Genomic DNA, 18,352 nt, shown 5'->3' with positions numbered 1-18,352 from the left:
CAGATCCTCGCGATGTGAGTGTCACTATGACCACCACAAAGGCTCCCTTAATACTAGGAAATTTTTGAAAACAAATTTTATCACCCGCATGAGATTGATAGAGCTCGGTCTTAAAGGGATATATTCTGGTGTAGATAGCCTTTGAATTACAAGAAAAAAAAAAAAGCCAAGGAAGTCTGACGCTTCTCTTTGCAGATTTTACTCCTATTTTACAATAGTTAAAATTCTGAAGTAAACTCTACTAATATTTATTGCTTTTATAAAAAATATGGTATAATATTTTGTAACACATAAATAAACTATTTCAATCAAAGAATTAAGTTCTTTATTTGATAGGTAGCAGCAGGGGTATTATTTGATTGATACTTTTTACATCAATCTTACTTATATGATACTATACCGTGTAGTTATTTTCTAGAGAAGTCTATTCTTGCTAGTAGTTTTATTTTTGTCCATTTATTGGTTATGGACAAAAGTAAGTCATTTTTCACAAATTTTACAAAATATGGACTTAAGTCTGAGAATGTTTCTGTGCGCAGAATGTTTTGCTGATCAGAAAAAAAATTCCCTTTGCATTAAATCGAGTATATTTTGTCCTTTCACATGTGCAGGGTGGGTACTATCGAGTGACCAATAATTACACATTATTCCTTGTGGAAAAGTATTAAAAATTTTTTTTTTCATTTGACCAATCATTTGGGAGTTATGTAATCTTTTTTAAAGCCTTATATCACCTCCGAATTCACTGAACGTATAACTACATTTTTGAAGCTGAATAAATGGCTGACCCTCGGAAAAATTGTGAAAATGAATAATTATACAAACTATGTAGTTTTTTTCACTACTTTCCAAATTTTTAAGTGGTTATACCCACAAATATAAATTTTCTTTGATAAAAGTTTCACATCAAGTACAAAAACTTGTCATTTATAATATGGTCTGTGTGTGTATAAAACAATATTTAAAACTATATTTTTAGGAGAACAGTGAAGAGATGGCTTTAATATTTTTTTTGAAAATTGAGAGATAGAAAGTGGAACATGATTTTTAGGGAAAAAATTGAGAAACTTGAAATCATGGCCCCCACATCCTGGAGCAGGGCCTCTAGGCCGAGATCATTTTCCCCAAAACAGAATGTTCAGCATTGTACTGCGACAAGCCCTCAGCTGACTGGAAATGTTCTGCAGTAAAAATCCCCATACATGTAATAGTGTTTTTTGCACTTTTTCTTATAATTCTTCCGAATTGTTCTACAGTAGCGCTAATTGTTCTGCGACGTATGTCGCAGATGTTGGCACATTCTGCTTTGGCGATCGTTTTCTTGCCAGACCTGACTTTCACGGGTCCCTATACGATAAATTTCTTGCGTGAAAAAACAAGAAATGAAAATCGTCTTGGGCTGGAGATCTGTCAGCCCCTCTTGAGGGGGGCCAAGCTTGAAATATAAAAGCATCTCAAAGGGGTAGAAAAATTAGTAGTAGTACTACACATGGGCGGAGATACTGGGTTGGGGGCAGATCTAATATGTATATGAATTGACGTCATCGTCCCCCCCAGACTTCCAAGTCTATATCTCCGCCTATGGTACTACTTACTTCAACCTTCCAGACGTCATGGGCCAAATTGAAAAACTTCCCACGAAGTTGAGGTCACCAACTCGTACTGAAGTATCTAGAATTATAAGATGGAATATTTACAATGGCACAGTGATATCTTAACAGGCAGCCCTGAGTTAAACAGGGGCCCAAAATAATTGAAGATGTCATTTCTGAAATATCTTTCATTATATTATGAAAAAAATCATGTCTTTCACCAATTCTGGAAAAAAATTTTGAATTACATTTAATTTTGAAATTAATTTAAATAATTCTGTACCTATTTTTATTCTGGTAGTTCTGAAATTATTTCCTTCAATATACCTTGGAATTATCATTTTAATTCAAAAAAAAAAAATCATTAATTTTGAAATAATTTCAGTTCTGAAATTTTTTTTCCCTCAACTATGAAAATAATTTCTATTAATTCTGAAAATATTTGTTTCAAAAATTATTTCCTTTATTTTTGTTCTGGAATTATTCTCCCATTCATTAGAAATTTCCATCAATTGTAAAATAATTTCAACAATTCTAAAATTATTTCTTTCAAAAATGCTGAAATTGAATTCAAAAATTCATAATAGTATTTATCAGCATTCTATGAATTCTGTAAATAGGTGGGTATGCCTTTTTTTATATATGCAGATTTTTTCTGACTAAAATATACTCGTATTAAATCGGGGCCTCAAAAACTCTTGTGCTCTGTCCCTCATTGGCATGTAAGCATAATTTTTGTTTCTTCTAAATAAAGTCTGCAGGCCACGCCAAAGTGCTCCACAGGCCAAATGTGGCTCACTAGCCATGCTTTGAAACCACTGGCCTAGGGCAGTGAGAGCTCGAAGTGTGTCTCTGCTGAGAGCCCCCCTCCCCATAAATATGCCCCTGAATGAAATTTCATCAGAAAAAAATGACCAAGTTCTGCATGAAACGTGTAGGCTGGAATAAATTTCAAAGTATTCAAAATTTTTGTTGTAAAAAGTTACAAGCAAATTTATGAAGACAGAGTTACAAGTTCATAAAAGACATTTCAGTGAGATAAAAATCAACTGTAGTCACAAGTGAAAAATCATGTAGAATTTGGTACGAAAATGTGACGATGATCAATAGAAAAAAATCCAAAACCAGTAATTATTTTTAATATGTCAATTCATAAAGTAATTGGTTTGATTAAAAGTTTCTGATATTGAATCGTTATTATTTTACTGTTTCCACCAGCCACCTTAGTCAAGCTATTATTTTTACATCCTTCATCGAAGTTTTTTTACGCGTAACAGTATCTATGAGAATTGTTTAAAAAATATTGACTTTTTAATTAAACAGGTAAGTAACCTATGCACCTTCCCTCACAGCACATCACTTTATAGTGAAGGAGAGAAAATGACCACATTTTGGCACTGTGTTGATTTTGGGAAAACAATTTTTCAGATAGATCTCATTTGGCTAACACTTTATAAATCTAGACATAAACTTCTCAATACAGCGGACGTTAATAACATGCAGTAACAAAGTTATAACATCACTCTGCCGCTTTTTCCCCCCTTCATGTAATCATGAAAGAAGGCAATCAAATATTTTTGTTCATTTTCAAGAAGCTGCAACCCTCTGGCATGGGATGAAATTTACTTTCGTTTGGCGTGTAGTGATTATTACAACTAAAACGTCACAAAACTTTAAAATGTTAATAACTCCTGAAATATTTGTAACGATCCAAAAATGGAAAACTTTTTTTTTACATTTGTTTTTCATAAGGAATCGCAAGTGTGATTATTGGGCAGCTGAAAGTATACACCCAATATATCAAATTGCATAACCGCGTCTCAAAGTACATGCAAATTCTTATTCAAGAATCCTCACTCTAGTCAACAGCCAATTAAAAAAAAAAAATTAACGACTTTGCCATTTTCTGTTTCATCAGGAAATTTATTCATAAACTAGCTTTTGGTTAAAAAATTCAAAGTTTAGAGACAAGCATTCTCCCCCCCCCCCTTCCCCAAACTGGATAGTTGTGTTTTACAGGTTTATAGTATTCTGCCATCTGTAGGAATTGGAAAATGAACTATTTATAAAAAATTTTCTTCCTTGATCTTTGACACATTTGTGGAGTGAGTATTCACTGTGGTTCTTTCTATGCATGCCTGCCCCCATTCGGGGGCCTCGGATGCATATGGTGGTCTCATGATAATTTGAGATCCCAAAGCATGGTTTTCAAGAGAAAGTATATAAATTGGTAGGTATAAAAGCACCATCTATTGTGAAGACACGGTAACTGACATTATTGAGAGTGTGCATGTGCGTCCTCATTTCTAAGTTTCAGAATCTGGTAACACTAACATAGCTGCCAAGTCTCCCGAATTTCTACTTTATCTCCCAGACTACAGAAAAATTCTTATATCTCCTGTATTTCGCCCATGGTTGTAAAAAATTATTCCCCAAAAAATTTACCTAAAAAAAACCAGTTTCATAAGCGATGTGTAAGTTGTCGCCAAGAGAAAACACAAAATTTTGCAAATCAGCAAGTGTTGTCAACACCGCCTTTCGAAATCCAAAATTGGGACGATCGTATGTATGTTTGGCCAAGTCCTGTTTTGGGTCCGACTGATTTTTTGGTTTGCAAGATTTGATTTTTGAGAGGTAAGAACCTAAGGACTTTTACTAATGAAAAATCCCTAAAATGTTTTAGATCCATCCCTTTTACATTTATTTTGTAAGGAATTTGGATCGGCACGAAAACCTCTCCCAAATTCTCATTCTCCAAAGTTAGCAGCTATGAACTAATTAGGTTTGAAAATTTTTTTAATAATTAATTACATTCACAACCATGTACTGAATTCTCCAATGTTAAGGTCGAAAACAATTTTGGCAAACAAAAAATACTGATTTTGTACATTTTGCAAAAAAAGGAGCAGGACAGAGCTGAGTTCCGACATTGTATTGGATCGAACGGAATTAAAAAATTAGATGAAAAATTACATATTATGAATAAGAAAACAATTGTGCTCCATCTGGCCATTATAATAGAATGGCCTAAATAACGTGCTATCTAATAGCATGGTGCATAGCCACTGTGGTGGTCGACTGGCCATAGTGACAGACTCGCATCGTGAGTACCCAGGTTCGAACTCCACCATTGCCACAGTGCACAGTGGTTCCCAACTTCGAGGCACAAATGTGAGCCGATCTCCCCGTTAAAAAATCTCGCCACGGAGAGCAACAGGCCTACTCACAACTGTATATTATTCAATAATTACATTTCATGCATAGTTAGAAAAATTGATGGCAGATGACAGCACACCACCTAACCAACATTACACTGAAACAAACCTCACGGAAGGTTCGCTACACACACATTCCAACATGTACCAATTCGTTAGCAGTTCTGCAGAGGTATATGTGGACGAGGTGCATGTTTGGTTTACTACTATTATGGTCCACACCAGGGCAGTCATTTCAACTTTTCCAGGGGGAGAGGCAAAGAATATGTGTACTCTTGTATATATACCATTTCTAGTGTATTTTCTAAAGCCGGGGGGGGGGGGGCAGGCCTGGTCCATATAAATAAGCATTAACGGTATGATATCACATTGAAGTGCTGAAAAAACTGGTACAGATAAGCGTTTGTAAATAAAGAAGAAATGCAACTAATCAACATAAGTCGATGTGGTCAGAAGCACCTATATAAAACAGTTATCTAGAGAAGCTGCTCGATCAGTTTCTGCTGCTAAAACGGCAAGTTATCACAATTTAAGTGACTTTGAACGTGACTTATATAATATATATAGTAGTCAACACACACGAAGGGTTACAGCATTTCCAAGGTGGAGCTGAAATTTGGATTTTTACATACAACTATTGCAAGTGCGTACCATGAACATAAAAAAGTTTAATCTTTGAAAAACGTGCACAGAAAAAGACCCCGATAGAACGGGGTCACAGATGGCTGACAAGAATTGCTTTATGAGATGGATGAGCAACACTTCAAATCATTACAGATATCAACGTCAGGGCATCAAGTATCAGCGTGAAAACTGTACACTGATTCTAGTTGTATCGGGTTGATGGACATGTACAGGATGGAGAAAACCCCATAAAGTCATGGACCCCGCATGACAACAGACTGTTCAGAGGCTATATCACGGTACAGGACCGCCCTGATAAGGCTATAGATGACTATGAATGGTGACCAGTACTAAACATCCTTTCTGATGACTTAAAACCCCATTCATGTCCTGTGTGCATTCTGATTGGCTTGGACAATTCCAAAAAGGCAATGCAAAATAACAGCAGTCGAAAATGACTACTGACTGGTTCCAGGAACACAATTCTTCTGACTTCAGTACTCTCCGTAGGACCATTTAAATCCCTCAGACATGAACATTATTGAGCACATATGGGATACCTTGCACCGTTATGGAATTGTGGACTGCCCCGAGAGAATTATTGTGTGAATTGTCTTCAGAATACCTTCACATATGTGCATGTCATATCATGTTGCAGCAGTTCTGAGTGCTCGAGAGGGACGCATACAACATTAGGTGGGTGTGTACCAGTTTTTATAGCACTTCAGAGTATGATAAATATGAGTAAGTTCAAATTAGGAATACAGGACACTTCATCTACGTCTAATTTTGAACAACAAACACACACAAACAATATTCAATACACGCATAACTTTATTTAAAACATTTATAATACCTAACATGAAATTCCACTCTTACGGAATGTTTAAACACAAATATATGCTTACATATTTTTTTTTTGGCGATCAATATTAGAATATACATATTTAATATTAACAGCTTTATTGCAAGCAAAAAATGAAGTCTCAAAAGGAACGAGTATTTGAACAGAATCCAAAGAATCTGGGACATTTTACAATAGATATTGAAACTTATACATGTATGCCCGCATCGTTATTATCTCAAACACTGACTAGGGCTTCTGTCTTTACTGGTTTTTCTTTGAGGCCTCGCTATAAGGTGGAGGAGGGCAATTCTGGAAAAGAAAGTAAGGTTGGTCGTTGAATATGATTTATATAAAACAGATTTATTATTTATGCATATGTACAATTCAGAAATAGAAAGCACAATGTTTCATATCCATATAACGACTCGATGATGTCAAAGCAGAGCTGCTATATGACTACTACTACACTGTACATACACTTCATAACATTCCTTCTGCGGGATTTCTAACAAACTGGTGCATGTAAGAAAGTATTGTGTGTGAATTATCTGTGGCTGTTGAAGAAATAGCCCCGAAAAGAACAATGCTCAGTGACTACAATAATCTTGCCTTTAGACCACATCTCTGGTTGCAATTTTAAATTACAAGTCTGCAGTGCAAGATGCTGCAATTCCATAGCTATAATGTATAATGCAGGGCTTGACAAATTGCAAAAACATCTACACACCAGAACATGGTTTTTTTTGGAACATAACTTTCTTTCTCCCGGAAAAAAAGGTCTAAAACAATGTACTTCCTTTTTTTCCCCAGGACACAGTGATCCCCTCCTCTCCCATGTTAGTGGATATGCTGATATAAATGTAAAAATATTGGGGAGAATTTAGGAAAAATCTTAGTTCTTTGTTTTGCACAATGTCATAGCATACTTCGTAAAAAAAAATGTTTACTTGTTACACACCCCCAGTTTATGAAAAAAAATGTAAGAAAAAGGCATTTAGAGAGTCTAAAAATGGTCAAGGTGACCTGTCATCATTTACTAATAAAAGAAGGGCGTTGAAAAGAGTGATTAGGGAAAGTAAAAAAAAATCATTTTCTGCACATGAGGGCTAATTAGCCCGGGACCTAGAATTTATCATTGAGTCTGAGAATGGCAGCCTTTGTTTTTTTTTTTTTCCACCAAGTGGTTGGTGCACTAGTCCAGTGGTTCTGAACCTTTGGAAGGCTATGGCCCGGTTGAATATTTTTTTTTGAGTGGAAGGCCCGGTCATAAACACGATTACGGAAAATAAATGGGGAAGAATTAAAAGATGAATCACTCATGGCCCGGTTTGACTGATGCCAGAACCCAGCGGTTGAGAAAAACTGCACTATATACAAATACAACGCTACAACAGGCAAAATGCCCAACGAGGTGGCTGAGAAAAAGATGCCCATAAAAATATGAATGTCATACGTTTCCAAAAAAATATATAGCAACCCAATTAAAAAAGCAATTAACAAAAATTATAATCAATATATTCACATGATAAAATACTATACAATGCCCATAAAGAATACTTATGGTTGTCTTATTCTAAGTATGGATAGCTTCTAGATTTACCCCAACATGCTTTTCTTTTTAAACATGTCAATTGTGTTACAATTTACTATCTCCAGGGGTAAGCTATTCCATTTACTAACAACCCTATTAGAGAAAAAACTAACCCCTCGTTGTAGGATTTCCTGCGGCTGTAATCTTTTTCTGTGATCATGTTGTTTTTGTTGTACCATTACTGAGAAGGACAAACCAGGTATCAAACTCGTGACACCTCCAAACATCCTTTGGTGTCTTATTGACCTGGGCTACTGCACTCTAAAATTGTCAAGTTGCCATGGCAACCAGATGGCTAAAATTTATCAAGTCCTGCTCAACTGTATTAGCACCGGTCAGGAAAAGATTGCTTCTGAAGTATCTTGTGGATGGGATGATCAAAGGTGTAATATAATTACACCAAATAATCATGATCAAACTTCAGAATGTTGAGTGCCAATATCTACATTTTTATGCGCTAATTCCCATCCCCAGAGCAATATACTTTGCTTCTTTTAAATTTCTTTTTCTTATATTTCTAATGATAAGTGATTCTACGTGTATAAAATATGATAAAATTCCACTCTGCAATTCTTTTACATATAAAATTTAATTATTTTTTAAAAATTTTCTACTGGAAATTTTTGTTAATCAAATGATGGAAGAGAATATATAGATGTAAAAAAAAAACTTACATATTGAGGAGGATTCTGTGAATATCCATTAGCCTGTGGAACGTACACATTGTTAGGATTGTACGGGTTGTAATAAGCAGATGCCATAGCCTCTTGTTCTTTTGAATCTGAAATATTACATAAATTTGTACTCTAGAGGAAGATGTATGCAAAAATATGTGCACAATATATATACTTATTCATACATATATATTAAAACTAACAACAGGTGACCCTCATTTCATGTGATAAATTGGTTCCGCAAAATAATTGTATAAAGTGAGTACGATAGTGATGGGAAGAATTCCAGTACAATAATTAAAAAAAAATAAATTATTTCTATGAATTATTCAAGCTTACAAATGTCATCTGTGAAAATAAAACAAATTTTTACTGTTAATGCTTAGGGGCCATTCAAGTATTACGTAAGCAGATTTTCAGCCATTTTTGATCGGTGCGAGGGTTAGATTTCCAAATGTTATGCAAGACATGAAATTACATGTAAGCTGCTTTCTGTGATAGCAGTGCTGGTTTCAAAGGGAGGTGAAGGGGACAACTGCCAGAGTGGCAAAATGTTGGTAGGGAAATTTTAATCGAGCTTATAAAATCATTGAATTTTACAGTGGTAGGGGCAAGAAAATCATGTGCATTCCCCCCACAATAAAACCCTAGTTATGGTCCTGGTTCTGAGGATTACATAAACATAGATGACAATGTACAAACTGAATCAGACACAACAATTTTAGAAAGTCAAAAATAATGTAAATACTGTTAATTTAGAACAACAGCGTGGGGTGAAATTTTATAGAGATGCTGTGAAAACCTAATTTTACACATTATGTCAATCGAACCTTCATTACATGGAAACTTGTGTTAAATGGAAAAAAAATTTATGTCCCTTGCTTTTCTGTTGAAGAAAGGTTGTACTGTATTTTTATTTCAGGGAAGACAAGAAACATCAAGAATTTTACTCACTGTTAATATCCATTGCTGGAGCACTCGCCGCATTCTGCATCTGCTGTTGTTGCACATTGGTGTTGAATCCTGGTAGCGGTGGACCAGCACCAGGATAGCCAGAACTGGAAGGTGTGTATCCCGGTGGTTGTTGTGGCATACCAGCTTGTGGATAACCCATTTGAGGGTAACCAGGTTGAGGAGCACCAGAGTATGGTGGTGGGTAGATACCAGGATATGGTGGAGGCATACCAGTTGTGTAAACACTATTAGCTAAAAAAAAAAAAAAGTCGAACATGATGCTAACTGATATGCAATGAAGAACACAATTATACCATTAACTTATAGTAAACAAGCTTCTGGGATGTACCGAGAAAAACAACTGGAGTGACTGAAATATGTTTTTGTAGACTAATGTTTTGTTTTGTGTGTGGACTAGTTACACAATCCCCTCCAACCTCTTGCCAGAAGGTTGGGTTTATAAAAATTACCTGATGGTCTACAAATCATTTCGACCAATTCATATAGCTGCTACATAATCGGATTTATTAAATATTACACCATCTCTCTATATTGGTTTTTATTTCTGTCATAGCCGCCAACATGTCTGCATATTACTTCTCAAAATGTTTTGCTGGTGCACACAAATTATTTCTTATATTACAATTTTGTTCAATCCACCAGCTATTCCTTTTATTTATTAGCCTATTTCACCTATTTATTTTTTACTGATCCTTAAATTATTTGTTATTTATTCATTTTCTGGTGGCCCGCAGAAATGAAAGAAATAATTTTTCTTTCATTTCTGCCAGTCTGCAAAGTTGCTGAAATGCTTTAACCAATCAGCAGTTGTAAAAGAACACTGGTTTACACAACAATAAGCAATGAATGCTTAAAACCCTAGTCAAACATCTTAATACATATTATGTCCAAAATTATGGAATGTTTTTTAAATGACTTATCACACTTCAATAATTGGAAGTTTAAAAATACAGGGTCTGCATATAATAAAGTTCACTACAGTTCTGCTGGACAAAAAGACTGCCTATATATACAGTATGTATTAGCCAGCATGCTGTAAAACTCAGGGTTACCAGCTTTTTGAAAGTCAGGAGTCCATTCCCAGCATAGCGGAAAAAGTGAGGTTTAATAATGACACAAAATGCATTCAGCCAATTCAATGAATTTTTACAATAAAGATATTTAAGAGTTTTCTAGAATCTGTGACTCAAATTTCTGGTAAAATATGGGTATTCCCAGCATGCTGGCTAATTGCAGGATATGTATATACATATATACAGTAATATTTTTCTCCAAGAAATATGAGATTGATATTGATTTGGCTATAGAGACTCGACTGCCATTGAAAACCAAATATTTCACAAACAGTGCAAGCGGTAACATTCGCATAGGTGTCTTTTGGGGGGGGTGACCATATGGTTGACGTGTTTTTCTAGGACATTCCCATATTTTTCTGTAATTTTGGTTCTAATCACTTTTCATAAAAATTATCCTGTTTCTTCCCGTATTTTCAACAAAGCCTATTTGAATTTTTATTCTTCACTGTAATCAAGCTGATCATGACTCTGAATATTCATCTTATATATTTGTCATGTATTTTATGCTTTTTTTCCCTTTTCAGTGGAATTCATTTTAATGCCCCCTCTGATTTGCAGTAGCACTTTCTTTACCAACATTGGAGATTTTAGTAATGCTTGGAAATTTTGTTCAGTTTTGGTATCATATTTAAGCTAAAAAAATTTGGCAATTCTCCCTTTTTTTAACTTGGGGAAGACTAGGGGATTTTCTTTAGAGAATTCTAATTTCTGTGAAGCAAAAAACAATTTAAGGGATTTTTCTACTACAAAGAAACGAAAAATCTGAAGCATTGGCACCTATGCATTTTTTTAACAAGAGCCAACAGAAAAAAAAAAATCCATCATAGACACAGATATACATACCAGGAGGTGCATCAGGGAAAACATGAGTGGGTGGTACAAATCCATTGAAACCACCTGGTGGAGGAGTGTATGCCGGAGGCGGCGCAGGATAATACGGCCCCTGGTGAGGAGTATACGCTGGAGGTTGTTGCGGCATATACTGACTTGCTGTGAAATCATAAATGAATTGTCATGAATAACTATCAGATACTACATAAAACTCTTGCAATAAAAAGATAATACTACAAAATATTTTTAAAGATCATCATAATCGCAACTTGAACCACAAGCATTTCTGAAAACTATCAATAATCATCTGAGAAGAATGAAGTTACCCATTTTTGCAGTTTGCAGCATTGCTTGACCAAATTCGATTGCTCCCCCACTCATGAACTTCAGCTTGAAAACAGCTTGACCAGTCCAGTTCCCTTTCAGGGTGAAGAGAAAACAATGACAAACGTAAAAAACCATTATAAATCAATTTTAGGGTAGGATTTTTTTCCCCTTTAATATATATATATATTTTCGATTGGAATAAAACTTTCATAAAGAACAAATACAGAAAACCCTCAGTTTATGAATAGAATAATTTGGTTAACAAACTAGTCTTGGTTTACAAACATGGAGCCAGAGAAAGCATATTGAACTAAACCAACCAAATTCCAATGTAGACATTATGACATATCCACAGTCCTCCTTTTGCATTTTGCTATTGGCCAGGGCTTGGCAAATTGGGATAAAAAATATATATATATATGTGTGTGCTAACTAAATTTTTTAAGAGCAGAGCTTGGTTTTAGCTTGAGGAGAAAAAAACCCCCTAAATAATGTTTTTTTACTGTTTTTTGAGAGGACTTGATAGCTCCTCTCCATGTTAAAAGACATACCGCAATGAAATAAAAAATTGTTTCATCTTCTGACTCCAATTTAGCAATCACATATAAAAAATTTTAGGCGCAAATACAAATTTCCTAGTTCCCATGGTGACCTAGGATTTATCAAGCCCTTAACTTATGACTTCTCTTTCCTGGATCAGCAGGAATTTCAGATTTTTCTGACAAAAACAAGAATAGATCAGGATGGTACCTGCAGCCTGTGCTCTCACATTCCCCTTTATGTAGTTCGCTCCAAAAATCGGTTGTTCCAACTCAATGCCAAACATGCTGAAGAAAGGGAAACTGAATGACTGTAAAGGATCGCTAGAATTCTTGTTTATAAAAATCATCTGGAAAAAAAGGAGAGAACAGTAACATGAATAAAATGTAATTGTATCACACGACAAAAAAAAGGTGATATCATTGGCTATCATGTAGGCTTCAATGAGTGATGTTCGACTTTTATAAATTGTGCAAATCAATTTCTTTTAAAAATGATTTCCAATCAAGTGGCTTTTATTTGTGTGTTCTGCAAGTTAATATAGCAAACTTCAGGACTTGCATAAGGACTTTTATACAAGGTCAATGTAACCTGTTCTGCTAAACGAAAAGGAGGGATCGACGAGCCCAAGTGCACCATGAAATACCCTACCAACCCTATCCTATCTCAAATGTGTTCGAGTCATGATGGATAATTCATTATGGAAAAAAATATGAGTCAAATCTGAAAAACATCAGAATTTGTGAAATTTCTGAAAAATCTATATGAAAATTAAGCACATGTGTTGAAAGAGCAGAAAAAATACTATAAGGTGACACCATTTCCATCAAAATATCTGGATTTATTGGTGATCTACAAGCACTGAAAAATTTAAAATCGAATTGTCATCAGAATTCCTCAAATTATAGGAGCTGAGAGATTAATGAGATACAAAATAAAATTTTTGCCAAGATCTATTAGAACAGCAGTTCCCAACTGGGGGTACGCGAAAAGAAAATGGTAATGGCGGCCATCTATCTGAAAAAAGCGCAAAATGATTTAAAAAAACATTAAAAAGAATTTTTAAAAGTAGGTAGAGGTTTTTACTAATATTGTCAGTTGTAATATATTGACTTCCCTATTAATAAAATCTTCTATAACAGAGGGGTTGTGTTCATGGCCCCCACAAAGGGGGGGGGGGGCTGACAGGACTCTAGCCCTGTGGCCTGGGACAGTTCTCATTTTTTTTTATTTTTCACGCTATAATTTAACCACAGAAGAGGCCCGTGAAAAGTCTAACCGGGGGCCCTGAAAAAGGTCCCAGCCTAATGGCCCTACTCCATAATGTGGGGGCCATGGTTGCGTTCGCTGGAAGGTCCGGCCTTCCCTTATCCCGCTTGCCCCTAACCTATGACACAGATTCACGCACTCCTTCCTCTCGGTTCACTTTTCTTTAGCGTTTTAGATTTGATTATTGACAATGCCGGGCTGTGCATAAAAGCGAAGAATTAATTAGTGTTGTGTTCAACTTTTGTTGTGGGCGTTTGTATTGAGGCGTGTGCGTGTTACTCTCGCAATTTTCTACCAAGCACCTACTACTCACGTGATTTGCGCTATGGATCAGTGGCTAAAAACTAGATCTGTGCGGAAACGTACTGAAACACCAAAATGAAATACCGTGCACCTGTAAACATTTTGAATCTTTCAAAAGTGATTGTGCCAAAGCTACCGAAATCTCTTACTACATTTTTTTCAGCCACCATTTTGCCTGTTGTGGAGTTGTATTTGTATTAGCTATCGTATTGTGAGACAAGAAAAAAAATCACACTATTGGTGAAAATATGCTTTCAGATGCATGTTTGCAGAGGAAAGTGCTCTTATAATGAGTTTAATTTCTCTTATGAAGAGAATAAAGTAATGAAAGTACCGACGTTGCACAATATTCTGTGCTACTTGTAATTGCTAAGTACTTGAAGTAAGTCTTTTTATTTGTCAGATTGTCACCCATTGAAGAGGCCGTACGACTGCTAAAGACTTATTTAAAGCAATTAACCATTATTTCCTTGAAAAAAGAATTTAATAGTTAAAATGCATTGGGCTCACAACAGATGGAGGAAAATCCCCGGAAGGTTGCTACTCAGGCCGTCGTGGCAGAAGTCGCTCACAAAATAAAATGAACTCACTTCTATATTCACAGACACATCCCTGCATCGAAACCGTTGTCTCCAAATTTGCGAAACATTCTTGATGAAGCGGTCAAGGTTGTCAACTTTGTCAAGGTGAATTCTACCAACTACAGGTTGTTTAAATTGTTGTGTGAAGACATGGACATCCTTCACAACGGTTTGCTTTTGCACACCGAAGTTAGGTGGTTGTCCCGGGGTTAAGTCCTGATGTGGCTGCTAGAACTTCGGCAAGAGGTGGCCTTTTTTTCAGGAAGTGTTTGAAACACTTCACAATTTCTTGCCACAAGCTGAGCTAAATTTAACAGTCTGCCACTTGGAGGGATTAAAATCCTTGTTTGAAAAATATTTTTAGAGTCCGAAATGGGTGATCGGTGGATATCTAATCCTTCCAAAGTATTTTGAACCAGCTTTATTGTCGATTCCAGGAAAGGAGAAATTGCTAGAGCTCGCATCAGATACCCCTCTGAAGATCCTCTTCAATGATGGAATGGTGAAACTAGTCAGTTTTTGCATTTGCCGCGGTGATGAGTACGTTGAACTTTCTAGAAAAGCCATAATGTTTTTGTTGCCCTTTGTTAGCACGGAGCTTGTTGAACGGGCGTTTTCTTCATATATTTACATAAAAAATAAGTATAGAAGCAAATTGAACGCGGATTTGAGTTTGAAATTAATCCTCTTTTGAGCTTAATTTTTCAAAACTTTGTAATTCAATACAGTCCCAAACATCACATTAATTTCTTTCCCAATCTTTGTGTTAATTTGTTTGCTTAATTTAAAAATAAAAAAATCTGAATGAAAAAATAGACCATTTAATTTAATTCAACATGCTCCTTTTTTTGAATTTTTTCGAAAACTGTAATGGATGAAACAGATTGGAGGGGGTGGGGGGGTGGGGAGTCTGGAGGATTTGGGGTTGGGGTTACGCGGAAAGGAACCGAGCCAGCTGGGGGTACGTGGACTGAAAAAGGTTGGGAACCACTGTATTAGAATGTCTACTTCAACAAACAATTTCGGTGATGCATTGCAAACAAAAGGCTGAATTTCTCCTGAACTAGATCACTGATATGGTTTATTGTAGGCTCTTTTGAAAGCTAATACAATGGACAAGTTTTTGGTTAATTTGACAGACTGTAGCTAGAAAAGGGGGTGTAGAATTTGAGATGAAAAATTTTTGAGACAATTTGATTTTGAACTTAGCAAATCTCAGCACTTGTAGGGCACCAGTAAATCCTAACATTTTGATGAAAATTTTGTCTCCTTACTGGATTTTCTGTTCATTTCAAATATGTGCTTGGTTTGCATGTAGGTCTTCCAGAAATTTTACAAAATTGGGTTTTTTGCAGACTTGACATGCTTTTCTTCCATAATCCATTATCCACCATAACTCTGAAAAGGTCCGAGACAGCAAAAGTTGGAAAGGTGTTTTATGTTTAACTTCAGCTCATCTATCACCCTCCCCCCCCTTTTGTTTGGCAGAACAGGCAACTTTCACCCTGTATATATACACACACACACACGCACACAGTGATACTTTGCTAACACCTCGGATTGAGAAATTTTCAACAAACAAGAGATTTTTTCTGCATTTTTATGCCTCTCCTAACGGACATTTTAGTTGATAGGATGCATCAACTAATAAAATAGTCATGCCATTAGCTAAATTTTCATGACAATAAAAACGTCTCCAATGAGTATCAAAGATTCAAGCCATAATTCAATTTCAAAATTTATTTTATTAACAAAACCTGTCAAATATTTCAAAGGTGCAAATTTGATTTGCACCCACCCTCCATTTATTAAAACATCACCGACTGAAAGACTACAACTACTCCCAAAAGCAGAATGCTTTGCATTGTTCTGCAACGAGCTCTCGGCTGACTGAATGGAAATGTTCTGCAGTAAAAATTCCCACAATACTGTTTTCTACACTTTTCTTAAAGTTCTTACAAATTGTTCTGCAGTAGCATTGATTGTTGTGCAATGTACGTCACAGATTTCGACATATTCTGCTTTGTGGCTACTATTTAACCCTACATGCACCTTGTAAACGTTCCTTTGGGACATTTCTATATATAACAAATTGGTACATAGAGGAACACGCAATGAGTACATATGCGATCTCGATTACGGGCTATTGCAGACTTGCTAACATTTGGACTGAGGCTGTCAGCAGCAATGCATGTTGACGAGGGGAAGGGGGCAATAAAACATGACCCTCAAAATTTTTTTTTGTGGATTGCAATATTTTTCCCACTTTCATTTTGAATTTGGTTTTCCCACGAATGTTTAAAATATTGTTAAATCATTCTAAAATAAGTATGTCATATTTTTATTTATTTTTTGTGTTACTTTTTCATTATTTAAATTCAATGCATAAAAGTGGGTTCTTTAATATGGGGAGGGGGTTTTTTCAGTAACTCTGTAGTTTAGTAAGTCCAACTGTAGAAACTACCGACAAACCGTAGCAGTTGGCAACTCTGGCCAATCTGTAATTTTTCACATTCTATGGTTTGACAGTTTTTTAGTAATACTGAAAAGCCACATTACTTATATTGCTTTTTCAATATGACACTTTCCCAACTAAAGAAAGTGTCTTGTAAAGTGTTACACACAAAAAAAAAACGACTTACCCTGTGAGTAGTGAGATAGATCCTACCCTTCTTTGTTCCAGCAAAGCCTTTCACGTCAATACCTTCAAACTGCATTTCAACGCCATCACAATACAGGATTATACTGTTGAAGTAAAATGGTTCAATACAATCAACTCATGCAAACAAAGCTTAAATTCAACAAGCAAAAATTTTCAATCCGTAACATAATTTTAATTTTCGACCCGGCACCATAAATCCTTAGTTAAAAGTCCTTTTTGGTGCCAAAGCTGCTTCTTTTGTTTGTTTCACTTTTGGGAACTTCTTGTCATGTTTTCGGGCGTTTTTCCCCGCAAAAAGAAAAAAAAATCGCCTACACAATGCCATAAGCGATTATACTATAGCTGTTCCCTTTGCACCAACCAGTTGTTAACGCCGTCAGAACAGTGTAGAAGTGATATTCAGATTTAAAAAAATTAATATATCTACTACATGGTAATACAATTCTAATTAAACAATTTTGCATGCGAAGCTTATTTACATGGACTTCAAAAGTTTAAATTCCTGGTTAGTCAACACGTTATTTAAAAGGATAATTGTACATATATAGGGTATTCAACATTAATTTAGCTTTTCTTTCTCCCCCCTGTATGTAGTTGTAGACTTCCTCATTAAATTACGTAACAATAGCCTACGCATAATTGGCGATAGCTTTTACTATCCATTGATCCAATAACACATTGAAGTAAAGACGGGAATATGCGAAATTTCTACCCTAACTGTGACAATAAAAACAAAATTATGACAAGACAAATACGTACTACGATTATGACAAGTACGTAGTGGTATGATACTCACATTTCACCATTGAAAATAAGAACTCCACCATTAACGTGCGCTGTGTTGAGCGACATTTTCCTTTTAAATCAACGATTTTCGTTGTAATAACAACTATGACAATTCAAAAAGTTGAAACCATTACTTATTAGTATTCACGGTAATATCGCAATACTCAGCTTGCATCAACAGCTTTCTTTCTAATTACGTCATCGATATCAACTTCAATATTATACAGGGATCTACCCGCTAGAGTCATTACCTGATCGTTGACGCAGATTTCTTTCTCTTCCAACTTTTTCTGACCATATCACAAAGTCAAAATTACGTGAATTGTTTGGGATCCTACATATGTAAAACGGAGGAAATTCTTGTAAAAACTGAAAAAATTGTAGGTAATGATGAAATTATTTCCTGATCATGAGCATTTTTCTTTTTTCCTCCCTTAACCCTGAAAGACCATATCTTGA

The 18,352-nt window shown here is 35.5% G+C and overlaps 1 protein-coding gene across 1 annotated transcript; it reads right to left on the bottom strand.

The window, feature by feature from the left end:
• Window positions 1–6,247: 6,247 nt before the first annotated feature.
• On the bottom strand, window positions 6,248–18,099 carry Wbp2 (WW domain binding protein 2). Its single transcript, XM_089236254.1, has 8 exons — window positions 17,904–18,099; window positions 17,088–17,190; window positions 12,503–12,641; window positions 11,752–11,844; window positions 11,438–11,584; window positions 9,498–9,749; window positions 8,544–8,650; window positions 6,248–6,587 (listed from the first exon to the last, which is right to left on the bottom strand). Exons 1-8 carry the CDS (start codon window positions 17,957–17,959, stop codon window positions 6,540–6,542), a joined length of 945 nt encoding a protein of 314 aa, XP_089092380.1. The 5' UTR covers window positions 17,960–18,099; the 3' UTR covers window positions 6,248–6,539.
• Between the last annotated feature and the right edge of the window lie 253 nt (window positions 18,100–18,352).

Source organism: Pholcus phalangioides, unplaced genomic scaffold, assembly GCF_987345545.1.
Source record: "Pholcus phalangioides strain wild (caught in Gottingen) unplaced genomic scaffold, Ppha-v1.0 ptg000009l_1, whole genome shotgun sequence".
Taxonomy (NCBI): Eukaryota; Metazoa; Arthropoda; class Arachnida; order Araneae; family Pholcidae; genus Pholcus; species Pholcus phalangioides.
Note: the sequence above shows the minus strand (reverse complement) of the source record. Positions and strands in the feature narration are given on the sequence as shown.